Source organism: Amblyomma americanum, chromosome 1 (assembly GCF_052857255.1).
Source record: "Amblyomma americanum isolate KBUSLIRL-KWMA chromosome 1, ASM5285725v1, whole genome shotgun sequence".
Lineage (NCBI taxonomy): Eukaryota > Metazoa > Arthropoda > Arachnida > Ixodida > Ixodidae > Amblyomma > Amblyomma americanum.
The window spans coordinates 150,464,169-150,480,942 of record NC_135497.1 but is presented as its reverse complement, the minus strand read 5'-3'; the positions used below and the strand labels follow the sequence as shown (position 1 = coordinate 150,480,942).

Sequence of the window (16,774 nt, the reverse complement as noted above, 5' to 3'; positions counted from 1 at the left end):
GTGGGCAGATGAGATCAAGAAGTTCGCAGGCATAGGGTGGGCGCAGCTGGCAAAGGACCGGGTTAATTGGGGAGACATGGGAGAGGCCTTTGCCCTGCAGTGGGTGTAGTCAGGCTGATGATCATGATGATGATGCACATCAGTTTACCCAGCAGAAAGAATTTGGGATTTACTATGCATGTAAGCTTTTCTGAAGCTTGGAACCTCTCTTTGTGGCTAGTTTGTTTTCAAATAAGCTATTTCAACAAACCTTGAGACTTGGTAGCACAGCTGTACAAATGCTCCATATGTAGTCCCTGTCATGTTGTGACACTTGAATATTCCAATCGCCAAGCTGCTTTGTGCCACCCAGTGTGACATACTCTGTCCTGAAAGTAGCAGGGCAAAGAGCGCACGTTGCAAGTGAAGCAAGGTGCTGCCTGGAAAGCTGAAATGGCTTTTGTAGATATTTTTAAAATGCAATGCTGAGCAAAAAGCTTTTCTTCACAATGCCCTGACTGGGAACAGTACACTAAAATATTGATTGCAGGGATTGATCCCTGACTCTGAAAATATTTTCACTATACAAATTTCTTATAATCTAAACCAAAGCAGAAACAAATTGACCAAAGTAAAAAAAATGCATTCTTGCTTGTACAGTGGCAGCTGCAACACAAAACGAAATGATATTGGGGCACTCTGACATCGTAGCAACATGTGCAATAGAAGGGATCGCCAGTCACATGCCCGTGCCGTGACATAATGCTAACATTCACCCCACATGGTGGGGCATCACAGAGCTGACAAAACTGAAGAGTACAACATTCTGAGCCCACACTGCACATCGATGACACAGCTACTGCAATTACGTCTTTACTCATCATGGGTGAAAAGGCATGACAATTTCTTGGCTGCTATTAGGTAAACAAGTTCTATTCATACCTTCGTCCTTCTTCCCTCAATAAATACTCTTTTTCATTCGGCAGTAACTTGTTAGAAAAGTAACATTATCGTCCAGGCCAATTGCAATTGCTGTATGTGAATGCTCAGCTGGCTGTTGCGGCACATGGCTGTGCAAGAGCGGCTTTGTGACAGACTTTACAATTTTCCTGCGAACTTCTCTAGATCAATTCATGACTGCGTTGATAAAAATACTGATTTGAGTAGGTTGTAGTAGTTACCATGGCTACTGGCAAGCTTTGTTTCAAAAAACCTTTTACTGGCGTAGTGTATGTGCTACTCGGAACATTGCTTTGGGCAGATATCATGTTTTTGTAAAGTTAAAATGCACAGCAAAAAAAAAAGCCACCTGACAGAAACTGGCATTTTGCAGTGGTAAAAGAAGACTGTGCTGGGGCTGAATTACAGAACTATCAAATCATAGACCTATCACAAAGGAATCAATTAGCCCCGCTCCTATTGGTTGATATGTCTACCAGCCCGTGCCGACTAATAGGAGCGGGGCTTTTTGATAGTTATAAAACTGTGTTGAGATTGTAATCTTTCCATAGTTCTGCCCCTGAACTGCACAGCAAAAGAATGTGTCAATAGAAAAAGGAAGGAAGAGACACACGACACACGTCAGCATTACACTCGCAATTGAATACTTATTGGAAAAATAAACTGATAGCTATCGCAGGAGAAATGCACATGTCAAACTCAAAATACATCAAAATGCATTTTGAGGCTGCATATTTTGATCAAAGGTGAAATGAACTGTACTCTTGATTCTATTAGTTCGGTTAGTCAATTATGTCTTGGATTTTGCATTGGTTTTCGTAGTTTGTACTTCCTGGTTTTCCTGTTTGTATTATGATAAATTCTGAGTTTTATGCTCATGCTTTTCTTCTGTGGTTATAGTATAAGTTTGTGTGTTTTCTCAAAAAAAAAAAGACTGGTTGAAAGTACAGCAGCTGTCCTCTGTATTTATTTTTCAATGTTGTGTCTTTTTGTGCTATTGTTTTGAAAGGTAAACTGTTGCCAACTAGCCCAATTTTTTGTTCTACTGAAGACAGAATGGAATGTTTAGGTGTCAACACAGTGTTACTTTAATAGCTTTCTATATGGCACTGGAATGCATGGACAAGTGCCCACATAAGTTTTTGCAACATGAGGGCCATGAAAAAGCCAATTTTCCTCACTGTCTGGAGGTGCATCCTGACATTTAGCACTCACTGCACAGATTGTGCAGGAAAGTGCACAGCACACACTTCAAATTTATGGTCATGCTTAGATTTCCAAGAAATTGCTGCAGCTTCCGTGTTTTGATACTTCTACGCAAACAAGTGCTTTATACTGTTCCTAATACAGTCGAGCCCACTTATAACGAACCTGACAATTACACAGAATGCATTCGTTGTATCCGAAATTCGTAGTAAGTGGACTTGCCCTATTACGGCCAAAAGTGATGTTTATTTCTTTAAAAAATACCGTTGGACCATATTTGTTTCCTTAAGTCTATCAATCGCTTTCTAAGCTCTCCACCGCGGTCATGTGCTGCTGGCGTGACCCTTGCTGCATACAAGAGTGACTGAAGTGTTCACGGAAAATGGTTGCGGTAGGTCGGCATCCTCGTCTTCATTCCTCTGCAAAGTTGTAACGATGTAGAGACAAAGCTACCACTTCTGTTGGTTCACTGCCTGCATGAGGTGGTAGCGCAGAAGGTGCAGTTTCATTTGCGCAGGCGATACAAGCCATGTGACCGTGTGGGCCAGGGCGGGCCTACCTTGACTGGTTTTCAAACGTCTCAAATACCCATCATTGGCGGATCACCAGCTGTGTGTAGTAGTTGTGTCGTGCTTATCGGGCTTCTTCAAGTTTAGACCCTTTGTCCAGCTGGCTCACACGCACGCACAATCGACTTATTAGCCTGTCAAGGCGCGCTTGGCCGGCAGTTGACTGCAGTTTCAATGCCACCTTTTTTATTGTTCTCTGGAGGGTCGGCACTTTATTTGAGGGGATCATGGGAGCTGGGAGACGCTCTTCGGTGTCTGCGCTGAGGGGAAGCATGTAGGGGCGAGATTACGGCACCTCCTTGTTCGTTATAACCGGGTGGTGTGGCCACGGCCGTTCGTTTTATCTGAGACGTAGTTCCATAGCCGTAATACATATTTTGATGGTAGCTCCAGCATTGTTCGTAATAAGTGAGCATTCATTATAACTACAGCCATTATAAGCAGCTTGACTGTACTACTGTGTAACATAAGTCTAACTACTACCAAAATATTCCTTTTCCACTGCTTTGCAATGAAGATTGATGCATGCAACTCAAACCTTCCTTGACTTTTGCATGCGCTATCTCAAATGCCTAACAAATGAATCCATAATGTCAAAATGAGTTTTCTTCATGGCGTGTTTGTAAATAAAGCACACAATTTTAGGTGTTTTGAAAGTAGCATGTAGCATTTAGCTACAGCCCAATTTACATGGCAATGCCAGAGTGAAAACCAGGCAGGACAGTACAGCTTCCCCTGCCAGGAATTGCAGTAGATGGTGCACAAGCATATTGCTGCTCAGGATTCATATGGGACCTACAGACGCCTTCATGGAATGAAATGCAGTTGGAAAGTGCTAGAAGTGAAGTACCATGCCTAACCTTCAACCGCAGCATAGGTCTCACTTTCGTGTTGCACATTCCAGCATTGCGAAAACAGCCCAAAGACTGCACACAAATTAGCATGCATAGAGTCACTCATGTTTCTTGTGGCATATTGCTGACAGTCAGGGATGTGCAACAGTTCAGTGTTGCACCCACTCCTGTTTCACCAGTTGCCATCAAAAGATTCCTTCAATGCTCGCACTTCAAATATTGCCCTTTGGGGACTTAGAAATAGGCCCGCAGCAGCAGTTTGGGATGCTGGTTGAGGTTATCACTGTTCCGTGATATGGACACATTGGTGCAAGAGATGTTGCACAACCCTCTACTCTGGATGGTCCAACTTCCTGCTCATGCACACCTGGTGGTTCTAAAAACTCACATTTTTGGGCACTGCCTACGGATATATCACTTCATGCCATAACATGAAATGCTGATCATAAGGCAGGAGTTATTAAAAATATGTATCCGCCTGAAATTAGTATGAAGATCAGTTAGTTTTTTTTTTGTATACTTAACCCTTCAGCTGTTTTCTGCCCTTGCCCATTTATTAATAGTCTGACGTTCAGTTTTGGTCTCTAACTGGCATCACAGATTCTGTGAATGCTTAAAAAATTGATTGAGAGTACTCATCGTGAAATACACCTATTTCATCTTCAAGGGTTTCTGTTTCAGTAAACTTGTGAAGGTTGTTTACAAACTGTACTCTTCTAAATGCACTTAATGCACAATTTTTAAATGGTCCCTGCATGCCTTAAACACAAAGGCAGCTAATCTATTGCATGCTGCCTGACTAAGCATATTGGGCAATACTGCTTATGGCTCCAAGTTTTAATCTCAACCTTGTAATGCAAGCAATTTGTTCCTCTAGTTTGTAGTCTGCTGTAGTTCACTAAATCTTCATGTTACTAGCCACCCATTTCTGTCTTGATCCTGAGAATAAGTAAATCTAGCACAATGTACAAAGGTAGCACAGAAAGCACAAACTTCTTTGCTGCTCCTTGTGCTACCAGATGTCTTAAATATGTCATAGAGTTGAAGCAAACAGCCCAGCAGTTCCTGGTAATTTTCTGGCTATATTTGTTAGTGTCATTTTGTGATGAAGTGCCCATGGCCCTACGTGGCCTGGACACATGCACGTAATTTGAGGGCTGTGCAGTGGCCCTGAGACCTCAAAGGGTCCAGACTCACTTGTGTAATAAAGTTTTCCATCCATCCATCCCAAATTGCTACTCTTGTCACACAGATTTCACCAGACACTTTAGTCAGAAAAGAGCACTGGCACCCCAGGCACTAGAATTATTTTGCAGTTAAAGTCGCGGTTTAAGTGCACCATGTCTCAGCCTGTAATAGATGAAAAGTGAGAGTAATATGGTTATAACTAGATTGTATTAATGCCTAAACTATTGTTGTGCTAAAGGTAGCATTTTACCTTCATTAAGGTGTAGCTACTCATTAATTTTCTGTCACTGAAATGCAATGAAAGTGAACAATGGCAAAAAAAAAATGAAGTGTGGATGGTGTCTGACTGAGCAGACATGCTCAAGTTCATACTTATCAACAAAGCGTTAAACTGTTCTAGCTTTGAAGTGAAGTGAAAAAGTGTGTGTGTCCTCTGAATAGATAAGAACTACTTCATGCGGGCACATGGCATTTCTGCATTTCACAGAGTGCATACCTACCCTGGAAGTATGTAGCAGCCATTGGCATAATAAAACTGAGTCACCCAGGGGGCAAGCACCTGCATTGAAGAAACAGCCCATTACTAATTTTGGAGCTGAAGGCTACTTGTTTGTATGCTGTGGCACCGACTTTTTGTTTTTGCAAGTCAAGCTTTTTGGTCATGAAGAAAAAGTTAAGAGCAGATGCTTCTTTGAGATCCCCCAAAAATGCCCAAGAAACTGATTTTTTGAAGATTGTAGTATCTGCTTGTATGCTGCATTTTTTCCGCCGTCCCGAAATTTCACTGCTGAAATCGAGCGGGAAGTACTCTAAAAAAATTGTTTCAGGAACTGCAGCAGCTCTATATTGTGGTGAAATGGTCAAACAATGGGCATTTTTCTCCATTACGGTTTCCTGCTTAGATATTCACCATGCAGAGCAGATTTCTTCATGACAGTTTCATCTATTTGGACCCCGTTCATTTTGTTGCACTCCTAGGACCATTGTGCAGGTCAAGAGTTTCTTTTTTTTTTCAAATTTGCGAATTTTAAATTTCTTGTACGAAATTTTCTTCTCACTCTAGATGTGTCAACAGACACTGCATTGCAAAAATTCAAAACCAAAATTTGCGCTTTGTGGGAAAAAAATTTTGAGAATGTCCGGACCTGTAGCATGCCAGTAGGAATGCAATGAATGTTGAATCGGCCTTCTGCCCCATTTTCTTAGCTCTGTGGCCTCTTCACAAGATTAAGAGAAAAAGAGTTCAGAGATAATACACTTTTACATGCAGCAGAGAACCTACAATCACATGTGAAAGTTGGCGAGCTCTTTCCGGCGACATTTTGAAACTCTAGCTCTCCTCCGTGCCGTGCCCCTATGTATGTCGGTTAATAAATGGCTGTTGGTTAGACCCTTTCAGACGTTACACACCTACTACGGCTGCTGCCAGTCAGCCGCGTTGCTACGGTGGGTCAGAAAGCTCTGCCCCCGGAGAGAAGAGGGAAAGGTGTGAAAACACCGAAATTCAAATTATGACTACAGATAACTCAGCTTCTAACAAACACATTAAAAAATTCTTCCTGAAGGGTAAAGCACATCCCAGGCATACTGCAACATTATTCAGAGCCACTTTAAAGGCTTTTCCAAGTTTCTGAGGGAGGCCAAAAGCATAAAATTCTTTATGATAGAGGAAGTGGTACTGCCATATCTAAGTCACTTAAGTCAATTCTGAAAGAAAATCAAGGTACGTCTGTGTGTGATGCTGTCATATCTAAGTCACTTAAGTCAATTCTGAAAGAAAATCAAGGTACGTCTGTGTGTGATGCTGTCGGCAATACTGTCATGTGTGTACATGACATGCCTCCCTAATTCAGTTGATCAAGGCGAGTGGACTAGATCTGCTCCATTACTATATCCTGCACCCGTACTTATGTAGTACACAACTGTGTGGTCACGTTCCCAGAAATATGAGCGATAATATAGTTACTGCAGTCACAGATTTAGCTGCTGTCTGCATGCTTGTATCTGCATTTGCTGTTCCGAGGTGCAGCAATGGGCCAAATACACCACACTTTCATGTAGCAGCCATTGTCTGCAGGCTCATTTTCTAGGGACGAGGTCAATTTGAAGTCAGCCTGAATCAATAAATTACTGCATTCTAATGAAAGAGGCTACCTTCAATATAAATGAAGCTTTTACCAGGTAGAAAAGGCCAAAAAATGAAATACATGGTGTTGCCATCGCCGGCCAATTCAACAAGTGAACTGTAGTATGTCAACACAATTTTCTGAGTGCGAATCCCAGAGGCTAGGCTACACCGCTATTCACTTCAAAACGGTGATCACAGAGGCCTTTTCAATTTAGATGTCAAGTGTCTGAATCAACAGGCAGGAAAATTCTTAAAATACAATTTTCTCAGTAATAATTCAGTCTTTTGCTGCCGGGCAAGCATCAACATACCCAGAAAGCACTACAGAATCGATTTTTTTCAGAGAACAAAAACTCGATGGCGTTGTGTTTGTGTCCCTTTAACAATAATAATAATAATAATAATTGGTTTTTGGGGAAAGGAAATGGCGCAGTATCTGTCTCATATATCGTTGGACACCTGAACTGCGCCGTAAGGGAAGGGACAAGGGAGGGAGTGAAAGAAGAAAGGAAGAAGGAGGTGCCGTAGTGGAGGCTCCGGAATAATTTCGACCACCTGGGGATCTTTAACGTGCACTGACATCGCACAGCACACGGGCGCCTTAGCGTTTTTCCTCCATAAAAACGCAGCCGCCGCGGTCGGGTTCGAACCCGGCTTTTAACAAATGGCAATAGGTATACTTCACTGGTCCTTCAGCAAATCCCTTCAAACTGTGTTTTGCCTTTAACAAATGGCAAAACACAGTTTGAAGGGATTTGCTGAAGGACCAGTGAAGTATAGCTATAAAAAGCCATTCATGCTTAAATAGTTTTTGGCCACATGTATACTCAGGTGTTCTCCAGGACATGTTGCAGAGTGAAGGGCACACAAAGTAACTATACTACTACAGCCATTACCTTGATGACCTGTCCTCTGACAGGAGTCAACAGCGGGTCTTGAGTAAGCTCCTTGGCTCTCAGACCGCTGCAGTTCACTACCACACAAAACTCCTCAAGGTCTCGCAGATCTTTGATGGTCTGGTTCTTCAGCTGACCTCCATTGGAAATAATCCTGAAGGCAGGTACAATCACTAAGTAAAAGCTAAACTACATGAAGTGAAAAGCACTTACTTGTCAGTGAGCCATTTCAAGTATTTTCTAGGGTCTGCCAAGATACTGTTGTAGAAAATTCCATGCCTGTAAAAGCACCAGCATAATGCTATAAATTGAAAAAAAATGCAAGCAGAACAGATTTAATATTCTGTTACAGTACCAGACTGTCTCAAAAAATATAGGATCATTCCATGCCATATGTACCAGACATACAACTATCTCAGAATTTTCAAAACACAATCTTGCTTATTATATTCAGTGGTGGTGTTGTTGAAAGCATTTATTAGGAATAAGGGGTTTAGGGAAGAGGAATGGGTGATCGGGTTCTCCATCCAAAACTCTCTTGGTGAAGGCTGTTGCTTTGGCTCGTTTGACGAGTGCTCGTGGCTCCTTGAGGTCCGGGCTGGACAGAGCTGCCTCCCACCCTTCCTAAGTTGGCTGCAGTATAGCGTCCATAACGGCATTTAACTGACATGCCCGTACCATATGAAATAGGTCCGCTTTTTGCCCGCAGAATTTGCACTATGCTGGAATGATTCTGTATGTCATGGTTTGGAGCCATTGGAGATGGCATTATGATTTACTGAGCCCTTTAGGAGGGCTTTACCAGGGCTCAGTAACGCTTGTCTCTCAAGGTGGAGGTGCTGGAGTATGTCGAAATACATTGTGAATGGGGTGGAGGAGGCCGAGTTGGTGGAGATCTCCCGGGGGAGAAATTCTCAGGCCGAGGCATGTGCGCACGGTGACCAGGCAACCACACCAGCTCCTTTTGCGAAGAGGATGCTTTTGATTGTTCCAAGAATTTTGTGGGCCTGCGGGGCCACTGCCGCACGTGATTTTATGATACACGGTTTGCGAGTTGGCGAGACTGTATTGGGAAGAGGGATTGGACACGGCTAGAGCGATCACGACCTCTTCCACTACCGAAGTTTCCTGACATTTGATGGAAACCCCATTGACTTTCTGAGCTTTGTGTGCCACTGCACACACATGCACATGCAGTGGTTAAGATGCCGTTAACCAGACCTGCAGCATCAACGAAGGAGGCATTCTCCTCAATGGAATAGCATCGATGCATTTTCTGGGCTCGTGCTTTTATCTAGCTTGGTGGCAGGCGGGATGCATGTTTTTGGGAAGAGGAAGTGTGTGAAATGTGCCTTTCCATTCTCGGGGAATATCGTGTATGGATGCCATGTGCTGGGGGCAACTGAGGCGAAAGTTGGCGAGGACCTGCTGTCCTGTTTTCGTGCAGGTGAGCCAGATCGTTTGGGTCGTAAGGTGGGCGGCGATCAGCTTGTTAGCTGTACTGCGGACTCCCAGCTGAAGTAGACGATCGATGGATGTCTTGAGGGGGAGTCCCAGTGCCTCCTTGTAGGCTGTGCGAACGATGACGTCAAAATGGCTGAGGCTAGTTTTATGCATATTTGTAGGTAAAATTAACATGCAGAAAACTAAGGTAACGTTCAACAGTCTAGCAAGGGAACAGCAGTTCACAATTGGGAGCAAGGTGCTGGAAGTGGTAAAGGAATATGTCTACTTAGGGCAGGTAGTGACAGCTGATCTGGATCATGAGAGGGAAATAACTAGAAGGATAAGAATGGGGTGGAGCGCGTATGGCAGGTTCTCGCAGATCATGAATAGCAGGCTACCAATATCCCTCAAGAGAAAAGCGTACAACAGCTGTATTTTACCGGTACTCACCTATGGGGCAGAAATGTGGAGGCTAACAAAAAGAGTTCAGCTTAAGTTAAGGTCAACGCAGCGAGCCATGGAAAGAAAAATGATAGGTGTAACGTTAAGAGACCGGAAGCGGGCAGAGTGGGTGAGGGAACAAACGTGGGTTAATGACATCCTAGTCGAAATCAAGAGGAAGAAATGGGCTTGGGCAGGGCATTTAATGCGAAGGCAAGATAACCGGTGGTCCTTAAGGGTAACGGAGTGGATTGCAAGAGAAAGTAAGCGTAGCAGGGGGCGGCAGAAGGTTAGGTGGGCGGATGAGATAGTTTGCAGGCAAAGGGTGTATGCAGCTGGCAAAGGACGGGGTTAATTGGAGAGACATGGGAGAAGCCTTTGCCCTGCAGTGGGTGTAGTAAGGCTGATGATGATGATGATGATGATGATGATGTAGGTACGAGGCGACATACATGATGCAGCTGAGGATGAAAGCCTGGATTTGGCGCAAGGCACAGAGTGTCTTTCTCTAGCGTGCCCCATTTCTTGGTGGTGGTGCAGCGATCATGCACATGATGAGTTCGCGGATTGTGCGTAATTTAGTGATCATGACGGTGTTAACACCCTTGTTGTTAATCAGGAGTCCGAGTACTTAATGGTGTTGAGGACTTAATTGAGGTCTTGTGGAGTATTTTTCATGAAAATAATATTCTTCACTTCCTTGCTGTCATTTGAAATTCATAGAGGCAGCAGGAATATGTGCTTTGCAAATAAATTAATTTTAGAGTCTGAACTTTGACACACCAACTGAACTGGATGATTGCTGTCATTTGAAATTCATAGAGGCAGCAGGAATATGTGCTTTGCAAATAAATTAATTTTAGAGTCTGAACTTGGACACATCAACTGAACTGGATGATTGAAAAAGCATTTGCCTTTGATGTGCAGGTGTCCTAAAAAATTGTTTAATTTTTGCTGTGCTTGTGTTCAAATGAATATGTAAAAAGGGTGCTGCTTTTTATTACCGTATTTACTTGCATTATGAATGCCTTTTTTCCTCAAAAAATTTGTGACAATTTGGTGGGGAGGGGGGGGGGCGGGGGGGGCTGTGGCTGCTTATTATGCATAGTAAAATGTTCAGAAAAAAAAAAAATTAGCAGCAAAAACAGATAGAAATCAGGCTGCTGAAAAAATACCTCATCAGGTGTGACTCACATTCTAAAGAAAACAAAACACGCTCTTTAGCACAGTTTCCTTGCTCGAGAGCAGTGAACAACTTTCTTCTCAAACCCGAATAACTCGCGCAGTGGCCCATAATGCTGTCCAAAGAGAGCACAGCTGGACTTCACCCTAGCACAACTCACAGCATTCAGCGCGAATTCTAACACCAACAAGCTGCTACAATCATTACGATGGCAGACCAAACAGAAAAACCCTTTATGAGCAAGCAAGGTTTCTATTGGTTCTGAGACTCCTTGGAGAACATTCTTATTGGCCGTTCGTTCACTAGGGTGAAGTACAGTAGTCTTAATATTTGACAGATGGGTCTTTATAGTATTGCACAGTTGTTTCAGCATTCAGAAATGTTCACCTGCTAGCATTCATTATCACGATCAGCCAAGTGCCCTGAAAGAAAGGGGAATGTTCATTACGAAAGGGGGAAAAAAATGGTTCTTTTTGGCAGTCAAAGTAGGCAGTGTGTTCATTATGCAAGCGCGTTCAATGAGCAAGTAAATACAGGATACATAACAATTTTTGTACTTATAATTTGCACCTTTCTGCCTGATTAACAGCATCAAAATGGGATTTAATGAGCATAAAACACCCATGACACTCCATTCGTGAAGTGTCTTGTGAGGCTATCCCAGCTTAAGAGCAAGAGGGCCAGCACAGTTCTGTGGTAGCCATAAGCTTCATTCATTAAGATGGCCTAGGTTTATGTTCGAGAATGACAAGCTTGACCACCCAAGGGAAGCACGTGGCCTTCTCATAGCATGAAACTGTGCAGCCATCCGCTATCCCTTTTCCACAGAACCATGCTGTGCAATGAAAAGCAACTGTGAAGACATGAGTCACAGTGAGGGGCAGGGGAGCTAGCCCTAAAGGTCATTTTGCCGGCAAAAATAAAACGTGGTTTCAGCAATTAGCTTATCCAAAGTACTGATTTAGGTGTAATATTTCCATTTCTACAAGCACGTCACTATGTGAATCACAACTAAGTACGCAGCACTCTGTATATTATTTTCCAACTGTATAACTTTTTTCTGGAAAGCATCTTAATTTCAAAATGTTCAGCTATGTTTGTTTGGTTACTTTACTTTAATTAATCAGGATCTTGTGGTGTGCCTGACAAAGGACAGAAGGAAATTGAAAAAAAAAATTCAAAATTAACGGTCAAAACTAATATTTTGATTTGAGCATAAACATTGCAAAAACAAAACACTAGAACATGAAGGATAGCCACTGTCTCAACTATAGTATATAATCAGGACAGTTTGTATGCAAGCATATCCTGACATTTCTGTGAATTTAAAATGGCAAATAAATGAAAAAAAAAAATCTTTTTTTTTGTCAAAAAAGGTGTGAGAAACCATCAACAAATATTCCACCATTGAATACTCACACACGAATGTTTGACAAACAAGTTGGAGATAGTTATGCACAACTTTTCGAACATTTGGCATGAAGTATCCCCTCATAGAAAAGCTTAACTACTCCTTTAATTTTCAGGCACCAAACTGCTATTGAAGTTTTCTCTCCAATGGTGCAGGTGAAGCAAAACCTTTTATCAAAGCAAAAAAAAAAAAAAAACTAAACAAATACTGATGGCTTTCTAAATTTATCAGCTCCAATTCACTGAAATCTAGCAGTTATTTCTGCAATAGTGAGAGTGCATTACTTGTATTTCGAAGGAAAATTCTTTAGCTCTCCTTTAGTAATTGGTCTCAGGCCACCACAAAGCTCCTTCATTGTCCCGTTCTGGAAAATGAAAAAAAAAAGGTGATTAGCTGTATAGCTTTCCTTTGCAGCCATATGGCTGCGCTCGGGTGGATGTCAATGAGCAATTACTCCCTTATTACAAACCTACTCCACCTTGGGGGATTTCCCTAAAACATTTGACCAAAGGTGATTACTGTTCAACATTTTCTTAGTGCTGAAGCTCCATCACTTACACTATGTTGTGCATGTATTATTCCTATGTCATCCTATTGTTTCTATGAGTCAATTGGCTTGAATGTAGCCTCATTATTTGTTTGCTAAATAGTGCACTATATATGTAAATATTGTTTGATTATACCGTACTTGTAAAACTACACAGGCATGCTTTAAAGGACTATAGGCACCTAATTTTATTGTGCGTTTTCTTCTGTCAAGAGATGCATTCGACATTAAAATACATGGATTACCAGGTGCTATTTGCCTACAACCGCTAAATAATTTATAATTGAATTCCTTCTCTCATGCTGTTTCGGTTTTGGTTTCGTCGACTGAACAATGACTGTGACGTCAAGTTGATGTTTTGGTCACGTTATCCACTAGCTGTAATATAATCAATGATATGTAGTCTTAAATCATTACGACATTTAATCCAGCCTCTTCCAAGACCTGGAATGACAAATAATGACCTGTCAGCAATTATATAGCCGATTTTTTATGCCTCATGTGACCTAAACAGCAACTACGCGTCACAGTCATCGTTCGACCGATGAAACCAAAACCGCCTCAAGAAGAAATTCAATTATAAATTATTCAGCGGTCGTACACGAATGCCACAGGGTGTTCCATGTATATGAATGTCTAACGCATCATTTGAAAGAAGAAAACACACAGGCAAAAATTTGGTGTCTATAGTCCTTTAAACTGATAAACCAAATTTAACATAGAGGGTGTTTTCTTTGTTTCTTAACAACTAACACATCTTGAGTAATTGGTAGTTTGTTGCTATTGTTCTCCCAGCAAGTAGAATAAACAGTGTGAAACCCAAGTAAGCAGCAGTCATCATAGTATACCACATACTACGGATGAGGTATTGTGGCCATACCACAAGCTTTTCCGGGTTGCTTGAGCTGAGGGCGTAGCCAGAAAGCTTCTTGATCCCAGCTGCTTCAGCGGTGTTGCTACGTAGTAGGGCCTCATAGTGTTGGAATGTGGTCCTGTACCACTCCCTGAGTGTGAATAGTAAAAGCACTGTTAAGTGGGGAAGAGGGCCCTAAAAAATTTATTTATTAATGAAGTCATAATTATCAAATCTTCAGGGAACATGTATTTTTGTGTGCTGATTCCAAATATGTTGTGTAATGTGTTGTAAAACAAGTCTCAGTGCATTTATCTACTTAATTAACTAACATTTTGCTGAGAGCTTTCAAGAAATTTTGCTCGAGAGAACTTGCTAAAATGCATGCCACTGGCTTCTCTCAAGAGCAAGGAATACAATAAGTATAAAGCTATTTCCCTGCCTCATAGGCGTCGAGTGATACAGTTTTCAAGTTATCGTTTCAGAAACAGGATGTTTGGTTTTGTGGGGTTCCAAAGTGACTCAGGCTATGAGGGACGCCGTAGTGGAGGACTCCGGACAATTTCGACCACGTGGGGTTCTAATGTACACTGACATCGCACTTACATGGGGCTCTAGAATTTTGCCTCTATCGAAATTCAACTACCGCAGCCGGGATCGAACCCGCGTCTTTCAGGCCAGCAGCTGAGCACCATAACCACTGAGCCCCTGCGGTGGCTAGAAAGAAACAGGAATATAAATTTTCTTTGTTTCCAAAGTGGCAACTTCAAAACCCTATAACTCAACTTCTATGATAAGCAGGATGATAATTTTACCCTTACTGCATTTCTTGATGTTAAAAGAAACTAAATGCATGCATTTTAGCAAGTTCCCTGCAGGAAAAGGTGTTGAAAGCTCTCTGCAAAAAGTTATCTAACATGCTACATAAGTGCACAAGGACTTGTTTAGCATACAATTAGACTGCATATTGGAATCAAGATGTAAAAATACAGTTCCCTGAGGATTTCATAATTTTGCCTTCATTAATAAAAGTTTTTTTTTTAAGACCATCTTCCCCCTTTAATTGAATTGCCATCAGCATAGGGGTTAGAACAAGTATGCACAGTATTTATAGATGGCATGCTCTATGCACTTATTGGTGAAAATATTGTCAGGATTTCAAAGCCAGTCATATGTAATGCCTGATATTGCACATCACTTTTGTTCGAATGTACCAAAACACAAGGTATATGCAATATAAAAAAAGTTCACATGTGCTTGGCCTATTTACTTTCATTTTGTCATATTGAACTTCACATTTTAGTAAATAAATGCATTGCCAGTTTGTACTGTCAGTAACACAATGAAAACCAGTTTGAGGTGCAGGAAAATGCAAGATTCAGAGCTCTGTAGATTTATTTTGATAGAAGTGACAGCATATTTCACTACAGGCACACAGACCCTGCAGTTGGCAGTATTAATTAAATAAATGTAACAAAATCTTTCTTAATCGCCTCTCTTTGCATTATCATTCATGATGCTTCAACGAAAGAAGCTAATGCTTACGATGTTATGTTTCAACTATTTTAATGCGTTTGCATTAGAAGCCCCACCGAGCAGAAAGAGTGTCCTGTGTAGTGTTGTGTACACTTGCCACCACTTGCCACGGTTGGTACACTGAAGAGCCACCTGCCCCCTCACCACTTGTAGGGAAGAGGCTGGATGGTGACTGCCATGGGACAAACCCCCTCAAAAAATGACCACGAATGACTCAGCAGAGAGCACAGCAAAGTTGCTCAGAGAACCTTTAATAAGCAGAGAAATACATAGAAAAGTATACGAAATTAAAAAATATGATAAAAAGTAGAGAGCCAATTAAAATCAAGAAGACATAATGCAAATGCATTGTTATTGCATTATAATAATTAAGCACCCCCTGTAATTTTTTTTAAAGCCAGTGGCGATGTGCAAGGGACAGTACGTCTGTACACAGAACGATGCATGATCTCCTTACTGAAGTGGCCACCTCAAACAGTTTTTACTTTCTAGCCTTTCTGTTTTTCTCACAAGTGTGTGTTCTGGCTATGTGGCATAAAGCAGTGTTTTCAGTGCCACTGAAGCCATCTTTACATCCCATTAATGCCAAGGAACTTCCTTTGAACCTTAATAATAGAGCAGTGCGTAACAAAACAGGACAACAGAAGGAACACAGAACAACACGAGCACTAACTGTCAACTGTTTATTTCTTGCCGCTGCTACATATAAATACATGAACCGCAGCATGAAATGGGAGAGAGCGATCAGGTCAGCTGATACAAGCTATACAGCTCAGCCTTTCGCTGGCTGCCATCGATTTAGAAAAGCGAGTTCTTTTGCTGATAGTGCCAGTGATGCCATGCTCACACACTTGTTGCCTGCACGTGAAATATTAAGAGCCTCAATAAAACATGCTTATCATTGTGGCGGTTGATAATTTGGTGCCTTTTAAAAACAGGCATGCACGGCTTTGGATGGTCCCGTTTCTTAGACTGGATCTTGCAGTGGCGACAGTGCTGGCTTAGGTGTCCCGATTTGCTCTCATTAACATTGTAGTCATGTTCTTTTAACCTGCTATTTACACATCTCCCTGTTTGCCCATGTGTAAATAGCAGGTTAAAAGAACATGACTACAATGTTAATGAGAGCAAATCGGGCCACCTAAGCCAGCACTGTCGCCATAAGATCCAGTCTATGAAACGAGGCCGTCCAAAGCCGTGCATGCCCCTTTTTAAAAGGAGCCAAATTATCAACTGCCACAATGATAAGCATGTTAGAGAGATTATTGAGGCTCTTAATATTTCACATGCAGGCAGCAAGTGTGTGAGCGTGGCATCACTGGCACTATCAGCAAAAGAACTCTCTTTTCTAAATCGATGGCAGCCAGCGAAAGGCTGAGTTGTATAGCTTGTATCAGCTGACTTGATCGCTCTTTCCCATTTCATGCTGTGGTTCATGTATTTATATGTAGCAGCGGCAAGAAATAAACAGTTGACAGTTAGCACTCGTGTTGTTCTGTGTTCCTTCTGTTGTCCTGTTGTGTTACGCGCTGCTCTATTATTATAGATCACCAACTCGCCCAACAAGCAACACTTCC

General features: G+C 41.9%; 1 protein-coding gene across 3 annotated transcripts in view; it reads right to left on the bottom strand.

The window, feature by feature from the left end:
• Positions 1–16,774, bottom strand: part of LOC144113927 (D-aspartate oxidase-like) — a 34,906-nt gene that overhangs the window by 10,781 nt on the left and 7,351 nt on the right. For all 3 annotated transcript variants that reach the window (XM_077647324.1, XM_077647321.1, XM_077647322.1), the window contains exons 3-8: positions 13,689–13,812; positions 12,546–12,625; positions 7,994–8,059; positions 7,781–7,934; positions 5,257–5,315; positions 251–368 (exon numbers count right to left, since the gene is read on the bottom strand). In XM_077647324.1, the coding sequence (XP_077503450.1) occupies positions 251–368; positions 5,257–5,315; positions 7,781–7,934; positions 7,994–8,059; positions 12,546–12,625; positions 13,689–13,812 (601 nt within the window). The remainder of the gene's footprint in view (positions 1–250; positions 369–5,256; positions 5,316–7,780; positions 7,935–7,993; positions 8,060–12,545; positions 12,626–13,688; positions 13,813–16,774) is intronic.